Below are 10,691 nucleotides of genomic sequence, written 5' to 3'. Positions count from 1 at the left end.
CAACAAAGACGTTGGGCCCAAACCTTGCAGGACCCTAACCCTATCTTCACTAGGAGCAACGGTTCAGCACTGTCCATCCACACTCCCTTCCTCTCTCCTGGGACATATGGGTGCTGGTACTTAGCAACTCAGGGTCCATTTGGTATGTGGGCCCTTTGGGTGCCTCGGGAGCGCAGGGCGGGCGAGGCGCGCGTGCAGCGTGGCCGCCAGGCGGCGCTCGGCCGCCAGCTCTAGGCGCGCGCCGCGCGGTGTGGAGCAGGTGGACTGGAAGGGGCGGAGGTAACCAGAGGCGGCCAGTGGTGGCCGCCCGCCGTCGCCCGCCCACTCGGACGCCGGGCTCGCGACTCGCGCGCGCTGGGAGAGGGCGCGAGCGGCCCGGGCCAGCTGCGTCCCCCGCACCCGCTGCCGTCTGCGCGGCGAAGCGCCGGAGCTTCCGGGCCGCGCTCAGTTCCAAGTCGGGCACCATGGAGGCGCAGGCACAAGGTGAGTGCTCGCAGATCGCCCCCTCCCGCGCACCCCCGAGGGTCCGGAGCCCCGGCGCGCGGCGGGCCGCTCTTCTTGCCCCATCTAACTTTGCACACGGACCAACGGGTTCGGGGCCCTCCCGCGCGCGCCGCGCGGACCCCGCCGGGGCGCCCGACTCAGGGCTGGCGTGGGGCCGGCGGGTGAGCCAGGCGCTGGAGACCCGACCCGACCCGACCCTCCGGCGGCCCGCGGCAGGAAACGCGCCGGGCCCCGCGCTACTTCTTTCCCCAGCCCATCGTCGCCGCCCCCCACTTCTTCACCCTTGGCGGGCACCCCCCGCCCCAAACCTGTTGTCCGGGGCGAGAACACGCGCTTCTCTCCATCTTCCTCGTGGAGGGGACCCAGGGAGCGACCCCAGACCCCTGACCTGCCGCAGATTGGCACTTGTTCCCAGGTTTGCTGCGATTCGGAAGCGACCCCCCCCCCACCTCTCCCACCACCTGAGTCCCCATCTGTCCCAGTGCGCGGGGAGGGGAGGAGCCCAAGGCCACGGTTGTGCCCCCCCTCCCCGCACTCCTGGGCTATCCGCAGCGCCTTCGTCTTTGGTCACAGGATAGTCTGGGGTCGGGAAAACTCTGGGCTCATTCGAGAATGAGAGTAAATGGATGGGGAGAGGGGGGAGATCAGAGGTCGGTGTATGTAAAGCCAAAGCCAGGTAAGAAGAAACTGAGTCACAACTCAATCCTGGGAGCATCCCCCAGGAGTGGGTTGCGGAGTCCAGCCTCAGACACGAATATGGCCACCATTCAACCCACTAAGGAATGCTGCGGTGCCTTTCCATATGCATAACAGCCTGTCAGAAAGAAGAAGAAGGAAAAAAAAGAGGTTCATGACCCAGGGGCAGAAGCAGCCTGCTTCTGGCAGAGAGTGCCAGGGCCTGGAGTCACCCAACCGGTTTGCTGCCAGGACTGCCATTGTCTGAACAGCAAGAACCACACTCAGGGTTCCCTCGGCCAAGGACGATGCCACCCCCAGTGTTTCCCCGGGTTATCTAAATGGGAAAGGAGAACTCAACCAAGGCTGGAAGTGGTTGACGTTAAAGAGAGTGACTCTATTGGGGCAGATTCGGGGACATGGGAAGAGCTGTGGAGATCACTGGGAAGGGTCTTGGAGTGTGAGACGGATTGGACTCAATTTCCAACAGGGTAGAGAAGGCCAAGTGGGCATGCGTACGGCCCAGTGAGCAACGTGGAGGTCAGTAAGTGGAAAATTACTGAGAGAAAATAGCAGGGGGGCCACACCTCACAGGAATCTACTTGGAAGTAGGGCCCGGGGGATGATGTGCCCGAGTGGTGGAGGGTGAAGACGCTGGCCACACGTGGAGGATGGCCAGCCTCTGAGACGTGGGAACGGGCGTGGTGGTACATCCACTTCACAGAGCTCTTTGCTGAAGCCTGAGTGTACAAGGAAGTGCACTGGCGAGCCTTAGGAGAAGGGTCAGAAACAGGACTACCATTTTGTCCAAGCAGAGACTCTGATTTATTGGTTCAGTTCAAAAGCAGAGATTGAATTGGAAGCTTTCACATTTGAACAGGCAGGCAGGAACCGCACGAGGCTTTCCCATCCTGGGTGCAGACTGGAGTTCTTAGAGAATCTTACATACATGTATCCCGTGGTGTTCATGGAGGATTGGTTCCAGCACTGCCATCCCCGGAAGATCCCCAAATCCAGGGATGCTCAAGGCTCTTGTATAAAATGGTACAGAATTCACAAAGAACCTATTGGTATCTTCCCATGTATTTAAATCTGTGGATAAGTCAATATAAATGTGAGGTAAAAAAAAAAAAAAAAGGTTATCCTGAATTTTCAGGAACTAATGACGATGGGTGGGGGAGGCATCTGTACATGTTCAATGTTTTTTCAAGTATTCTTGTTCTGTGGTTGGTTAAACCCAAGAATAAAGACCCTGTAGCCATAGAGAGACAGGTTGGACTAAGTGGACCCTGGCTGACCCAATAGCAATCCAACTGGAATCCCTGGGGCACTGGCTACACTTAAAAACTTCCCAGGTGATTCTACTATTCTATGAAGGCAGAAGAGAATTATAGTAAGTTAAAAAAAATAATAATCTAAATTCTGAAGACATCTAAAAAGACAGATTGGAAATCTCTAATGTCACTGAGTTGCTTTCCTTGTAAGCAAATATTTCAGAGCAATTTTCCTTTGCCAAGCACCACACAAAGAAACACAAAAAACAGACTTGCCTTCTGCTTTATAGTACTTACGGTAGAGGAAGATGAACACATCCGTTGGGTGGTTGTAGGACACATGAGAATGTCACATTGCCTAATATTAATGGTAGGAAATAAGGCCACACAGTGCAACGAGAGCATAAAAGATCTCAGGCCTTGTAGGTGATGCTGAAATAGCACAGGTGCGTTATTGTGTCCCATCTCTGTTCCCAGTGCTTCCTGTGCACTGACTCATTTCACGTGTATAGTGTCCCAGAAGGTGGACAGAGTTCTCATCCTCATAATGCAGAGAGAATCCCTTATTTATGCCAAGTGGGTAACGAGTAGAAAGTTAGTGCTGTGAATATCTATTCCTGTTCAAACCCTGTGGCTTCCAGAGGAAAAATAAAACTTCCGTCTTCCCCACCTGTGCCCCTGCCCTTTGTTACTCTTCCCCTCCCCCCCCCCATCCTCTTCTTGAGGATGGAACTTTTGTGTGTGGGACAGAGCAAAGGAATGTTGGCTTCTTCGATCCTAGGAGAGTCTGTGATTTCTGAGATGGATGCTTCTAGCTGCCCCAGGGTTTGTTTTAAAATTATCTGGACAGTGGATTGTGTATCTTTTTGCCTCTTTTCTCTCTTTGCCCCTTCATCTAGAGACAAGCAGAGATGTGTCACCATTTTCCACATGTTTATTTGCACATAGAAGAGCAGATCCTAGAACTAGTCCCACGAAATCAAATCTGCAAATACGTTCTTCAGTTCTGTGAAATAATAGATCCCTAGAAGACATTCTAGGGAGTGGGTAGATGCAGTACGGGGGGATGTGAGTGGGGTGACTCGGTGGGAGGGAGCTGGCGGAGACTGGAATGGGCAGTTCACAGGACAGCCTTTCCAGTTGCTCCCCATTGATACTGAAGAACTTTACTTTCATACTATTAGTGAACACAGCTCCTTACTTATGATATTTGACGTAAGGATTTTCAGCTTTAAGGTGGTGCAAAAATGGCCACCCATTCAGTAGTGCACTCAGAGTTTTGATTTTCCCCAGGCTTATGATAACGCAGTATGGTTTGAATAGGAAGTGTCCCCCAAAAGACTCTTGTGTCAAAGGCTTATACTCTGCCAGTTGTTCCAGTCATTAAGGAGTGTTTGAATCCTGAAGGCTCTGACCTAATCGATGAACGAGTCCATTGATAATTTAATGGCATTATAGGGAGAGGGTAGGAGGTTGGGCCGGGGTGGAAGAAGGTCACTCTGAATATTTTGAAAGGTGTCTTGTCCCTGCCCCCCTCTCTGTCTTATACTCTGCTTCCCGGCTGCAAAAAGTAAGCACCTCTGCTCTGCCACAAAGCCCTTGATGCCTACTGTGGGGTTTTGCCACAGGTCCACGACAATGGAGCAAGCTCACCTTACAGTAAAATCTCTGGAACTATGAGCCAAATAAATCTCTCCTTCCTTTCATTTGCTCTCAAGTATTTTGTGACAGCAATGAGAAACTGACAGTATTCTCTCTGAATGCTGGACAGAGACAGCTCCTGTCAGCCACGTCATCACGGAGGAAACTGCTGACCCTCTACTGTGAAGGGTTGCTAAGCAATGATGTGTCGTAGATGAGGAGCATTCTCAACTCATGGTATTTTTCAATTTGTGATGGACTTATTGGGCACATTCCTTTACAGTACGATGGGGAACATCCAGAGGAAGGAGAGTTGCTTGGGGGATTTAGCATTTGTTTTGAAACACATGGCAGGTCTTTAAAAATAAAACCTTCTTGATCCTTTAAACTGATATTTTTAGTATTTTATTATTTGACATGAAAATAAGTTTCTTGATGCTTGCCTTCTGCAAAAGCTATAAAGGTAAAAGGAAAAAAGTCTTTTCATTGAACAACTTGTATATATTCAATAGTTGTACTCATTCCTGTCACTGCTGCTACGAACTACCACAAACTTTGTGGCTAAAGAAACAATACAAATTTATCTCACAATCGCTGGAGCCCAAAAGTCCAAACCTACTTCCAGTGGACCAAAGTCAGGGAACTGCAGAGCCCAGCTTCCTGTTGATTCTCTGACAAAGAATCTGCTCCTTGTCCCTTCTAGCCCCTGGCGGCTGCCATCACCAATTTTTGCTTCAGTGATCACACTTCCTTTTCTTGCTCTGTCTGTGGCTTTCTCTCACCCTCTCTGACTCTGCTTCTTTCTCACAAGAATACTGTGCTTTATATTAAGGGCTCACTTGCCTAATCCAGGTTAGTTCTGCCATGTCAAGATCCTTAGCTTACTGTCTGTGAAGACCCCTTTTCCATATAAATTAATATCTACAGGTTTCAGGCCTACCATCCTTGGGGGCAGTCATTCCAACCTACTGTAATAGCTAGTTTTTCTATTCACACAATTAACTCTGAATAATCCTCAAAAGTCATTGAATGACATAGATGAATAAATATTGTATTACTCTTACCCGTTTGCAAATCCTATCAAAATGGCAGTGTCATATCACCTTTCATTACACTTTGCTCATGGGACATTTATTTACTCTCAACTTGTTCCAGGAATGCCTGGAGGTACTTTATACGGACATATAAAGCAAAACAATTGAATATAAATTAGAAATAGAGGAAAGAAAAGAAACAAGGCTATGAGCAAAATGAATATATAAATATAGAATGAATATAGAAAATACATGCAATTTATAAATAACAAAATGAATGTAGAAATATACAGTTGTATCATTTTTATTAATGCTACATGGAAAGCAAATTCTTACTTTGTAGAGAAAGTATGGTATTTTTGTTACAAAATAATAAAGTAATCCTTCCCTCTAATAGCAAAATGTTTAGCCAAGATTCTTAGATTATGGGGGTCAGATTTTCCTAGGAAAATTTCTGTTTCACATATTATATTTAAAGTTTGCAGGCAATGCAGTCATAAATCTCAATGTATGAAAGCTGGTACACATTTTGATTAATTATTTTAAAGGTATTATTAAGAGTATTCTTAATGTCTTCAAAACTACCTGTAAATACCTGAAGTAGGTGAAGATATGGACATTTGGTCATATACTTTGTTTCTTATTACTCTAATTTGCACACTCTGAAATGTTGCTTCAAAAATCTTATAAGCAAGAGCTGCTCTGGTGACCTATGATAAGATTGGCTACTCAGTACGATATGGAAAATAATAAATATTTCAACAAATATTGATTTGCTTAAATATTTCAACACATCTTATTGATTACAATAGTAATAACAAATATTCAACATAGACTCCCTTCTGGGAGGCAACAGAGTATCCTCTCCACAGTGGTTGAAATCTTGGAATCAAGGAAAACTGTCTTGATTTTAATCCTATCTTGTTATTTATAATATGGTCGTGAATAAGTTATTGGTTTCTTTGCACATGTTTTCCCCATTTGTAAAATGGGGTAATAGTAGCAATGTGCTAAGCTGAAATGAGGATTTGAGGAGATTTTTTTTAATGCAAGGTGGTGAAATAGAGCCCACCACACAGTAAACACTTCATAAATGTTTACTCTTGCTTTTCTTCACACATGCAAATAACTTTGCCTACGTTATTTTATTGAAAACTAAATCACCACTCTGGGGTAAATATCTTTATTTTTAACTCATTTGAGTCCAGAGCATCAGCTTAACCATTATATTGCCCCATCTCTCAATGTATCCAACCTTTCCTGAATAATCTTTGTACTCAAAAATGCCTATACACAAGAGGATTAAGGGTTCAGGGTCAGCCTGTGCTACATAGCAAATTCAAGCACACAGCCTGCTACACAAAGAGAACATGTCTAAAAGCCAAAAAAGGAAAATGGAAAGAAAAAAAAAAGATGAACTTGACATGGATCATTTTGTCAGGGAGAGACATGGAACAGTTTGTAGTCATCCCTACAAGTAATAACCCCTAGAACTGATGAGATGACACACTTCCACTTCAGTGGGACTTTTAGGGTGATAATTAGAATGAATTCATATTGAGGGTGATAATAACCACATGGGAGTGGGGATTTTTAAATGCCAGATACCTTGCTATGCACTGTAAAAATCCCATCATCTTATCTAATAAGTATAACACCCTTGCAAGGAATGTAATGTTACTTTCAATTTGGATAAGGAATTTAGATTAGGAAATCTGAATGACAGCATAGTTATATAACTTTCCCATCTCAGACAGCTTAGACATATTGGAACCTGGATTGGAAACGAAAGGGTTTGACTCCAAACCTTGAGATTTTAATTATTACTCTGTACCCTCTCCTTAAATTGATATGCATAAGCAGTCTGAATGCAGAGTTACAAATAGCAATTACACTATGGTCAAAGAGGTCTTAAAAAGTCAATGTTTAATTGAATTACTCATTACTTAGGTGGGGAGAACCGAGGTCCTGGAATTCAAATGTGATTTCTTATGCCAGAGGCCTTTGAGAATGAGCCTCAAGCATGGCAAGTTGGGAGCTGGGGGCTGTATGCTCACTTATACACAGCTAGCTGTCTTTGTTTTGTTTTCAACATGAGGGATTCTGTAAAAGTCACACAGCATGATTTTTTTAAAGCACTGTAGAATTCTCCCACAAGCAAGGACAATCCAGATCAAATACAGAACCCTTCAAACATACGGCACTCAGTGTTCCTTTGCATGCAGTATTTTCAAAAGGAAAGTTGCAGAATCCATGTCCTTGTTTCTGGAAAGCAGGATCTGTATTTTGTAGGTGCTGTTTGAAAAGACAAATGACAAGGAATACCTCCCTTGAAAGATTTGTATTGCCTCATGAGCATTATAATTAATTACTTGTTTACATGAACTTGTCTTATTCACTTAGCCATTTTTTTTTCAAGCGTATCAGCTATGACCTACTTGAAGAAGATACCTAATGAAATTGGGGGGAAAAGTGAACAGTCAGATGACTTGTACTTCAGCGACCCTAGCAATGTCTGTTAAAACATCATGCTCTCAAGTGGCATGTGCAGAAGGAGGTGTCTGCCGCCACCAGCCTGGCTTACTCTGCAGGTAGGCAGATGGACACTATTCCTGCTGTCCCGGATTCCCCCGTGACACCTCAGAGCCATTACCAACTCTCCTCAGCTAAGATGCAATTAAGAATACATGACAGATGACTACAAGATGTAGATTTTTCAAATTTATTATTTTCCTTTCCATTGAATGTTTACTAAATGAAATGTAATTTATTTAAAATATATGCATTATATTAAGAGTTATTGTAAATATACCCCAGAAGGCAGCAGAGCATTCGAATGCATTGGAATTGACTCAAAGGACTCACTGGTTCCTCAAGGAAAGATGCATTTTAAATAGCTTCTCACAGTGTGGATGAAATTCCCAGAATAAAAGCACAAATCCACAAGAATTCTCTTACTCACTAACCTATTACTACTTTCTCAAAAGGCAAAAATGTTGCTCTGCCCAAGGCCAGTGGCTCCTGCGCGTAATCCTAGCTACATAAGAGACTGAGTTCTGGAGATCATGCAACCAGCTCTGGCAGGAAAGCCCCAAGAATCTTATCTCCAATTAAATACCAGAATGTGGCTCAAGTGGTAGAGGGCCAGCCTTGAGCAAATAAGCTGACAGTGCTCAAGCCCTGAGTTCAAGCCCTGGTACTCCTCTCCTCCCTCCCTCTCTCCCTCTCCCTCTCCCTCTCCCTCTCCCTCTCCCTCTTCCTCTCCCTCTCCCTCTCCCTCTCCCTCTCCCTCTCCCTCTCCCTCTCCCTCTCTCTCTCTCTCTCTTTCTCTCTCTCTCTTTCTTTCTTTCTCTCTCTCTCTCACACAGACACACACACACACATACACACACACACACACACACACACACACACACACACACACACACACTTAATGTCACTTGACTATAACCAGATAGTATGCTGTACTAAAAAGCATGTAGATGCTATATAAATTATCTCCAAAGTTGTCTTTTGGTTATTTGTATCTTACACAAGTTACATATTTCCTGACATATATCTAAAAGATGAATCTTGTTCAAACCCTTGGAAATTGGAAAATGTGTTTTTTTCTTTCAAGAAGAAAATCTTTTTTTTTTTTGGTTATTTGGTCAGTCAATAGCAAGAACCACTTGTCCTTGTTCTTGTCCAGGAGCACGGAAGCTGAACTGGTTCATTTGAAAGAAAAAGGCAGTTTGGGATGAGGGGAGGTGGTGGGGAGTCTCTCCAGTTACCTTAGTTTCTGTGTCTCTGGATGAATGAGCTGAAAGTAGCAAAAAATAAAAGCTAAAACCTTTGTTGTCTATACATACTTAATGTCAATAAACATCCCATATTGTTCCATTTGTTGTTTATCAATATTTCTAACATTACTACGTAAAGAAGCTAGGGGAAGATGATTTCTCTTGGTCAACTGTTCCTTTGGCCGCAGGTTAACTGTCTAAGGCTGTGAATTAAACTGACACTAGATTGAGGAGGAATGGAGGAAAGACTTACAAATGTATTGCTTTTGAAATTTTTACTTTCACCAGCCCATCCCAGACAGAATGCTTGCCCCAAGGAGTGGAGAGATTTGAGAGTTTATTAACTATCATTACTAGAGGAAAGAGCAAGATTGGGAGAAGGAAATGACTTTTCAATTTAAAACCAAATGGGCTCTTTGGAGAAATGAATGGTTAAGATGCCACAGTTGGTAACAATATCTAGGAGAGAAGAGTTTTGAGAATTGAGTTCCTTTGGGTGAGGAATGCTTTCAGGCAGACGAGGGATTTCAGCCACTGAAATACCATCAGCTCAAAATCATTCTTAAAACAGAGTGGCATATTTGGGGGTAGCCTATCGTGATTGCTTTCAGTACTCACCACTTGCTTTTTTTTTTTTTTTTTTTTTTACTGTATACATGAAAGCCATTACTGCCAGGAAAAGCACATATCTATTGTTGGACTGCTGTTTATCTGGCATGATTCCAATCATTAATATGCAGCTCCAATCAGATCCTCGTTGCCCATTCTCAACAATACCCTCCCTCAAAAAAGAAGCATATTCTTAGGATTAGGGTATACGGTATTGTTCAGATAGTTTAAAGGATGTATAGAAATAACTGCTCACTCAGAATTTTTGTAAAATGTGTTTTTTACAGAAACTATGAGAGGGGGCTGTCTATTGGAAAGCAAGCAATTGGCTCATGAAATGCTCAACACTTATACTTTGTAGATTGTTGTATACAGGAGAGAATCCTGAGACCCTGGGAAATATTTTAGCATTGTGTTAATTACTTTTTGTTGCTGAGACAGAATACCTATATGACCCAACTGAAAAGGAGGAAAGATTTACCTTGGTTCATCATTTCAGAAATTTCAATACCTTGTTCCTAGACCTGGGGCAAGGCAGGAACATCATGGTAGAAGAGCTTGGAGGAGGAAAGCTGCTCACCTTCTAGCAGCCAGAAAGCCGGGGGGGGGGGGGGGCAATGAGAAGGGGCCAGTGGCAAGGCATACACTGAAGATACATCCTCAGTGACTTACTTCTCCCAACCAAACCCCACTTCCTCATGAGCCGTTTATTATGAACTCATCAATAGATGAATCAGCTGATGAAGTTAGTACCCTAAAGATCCAATACCCTCTCCACTAGCCACTAGCTGGGCACCAAACCTCTAACTTATGAGCCTTTCCGGGGAGATACTTCATAGCAAACTATAACAGGGTAAGGAATTTGTGAGCACTCTGTTTACAAACACAGTCGTACATACTGGAAAAGTAAATCATGTTTAAGGAAAACAATGGCACTGAATACCAGTAAACAGAGGTAGATCACTGATGTGAAACGATATACAAACCTATATTTGAAAAGAATTTGAGTCACAGTGTTTTTGTTTTTCTATGTTGACATATATATTTAATTATGAAGTTACTGCTCTGTTTCCTTAATGGAGACGATGAAATAGATCAATGATATCAAGCCCTAACATTTTATATCTTATCCCAAATCTTTCAGTTAGATGCAACTCCAACTTGAGGCCTTT

The 10,691-nt window shown here is 44.0% G+C and overlaps 1 protein-coding gene across 9 annotated transcripts in view; it reads left to right on the top strand.

The window, feature by feature from the left end:
• Window positions 1–322: 322 nt before the first annotated feature.
• Window positions 323–10,691, top strand: part of Tpd52l1 (TPD52 like 1) — an 81,470-nt gene continuing 71,101 nt past the window's right edge. For 2 of the 9 annotated variants that reach the window (XR_011369340.1, XM_070010476.1), the window contains exon 1: window positions 323–483. Coding sequence is in view for 8 of the 9 variants with exons in the window: in XM_070010476.1 (XP_069866577.1) it covers window positions 465–483 (19 nt within the window). In the remaining variant the exon portion in view is untranslated. The remainder of the gene's footprint in view (window positions 484–10,691) is intronic. The other 7 variants (XM_070010475.1, XM_070010474.1, XM_070010473.1 and 4 more) reach the window with 6 other exon arrangements.

The sequence above is a fragment of the Dipodomys merriami genome, unplaced genomic scaffold (assembly GCF_024711535.1).
Source record: "Dipodomys merriami isolate MVZ:Mamm:240054 unplaced genomic scaffold, mDipMer1.0.p SCAF_8, whole genome shotgun sequence".
Taxonomy (NCBI): domain Eukaryota; kingdom Metazoa; phylum Chordata; class Mammalia; order Rodentia; family Heteromyidae; genus Dipodomys; species Dipodomys merriami.
This window is presented reverse-complemented; position numbering and strand designations above follow the sequence as displayed.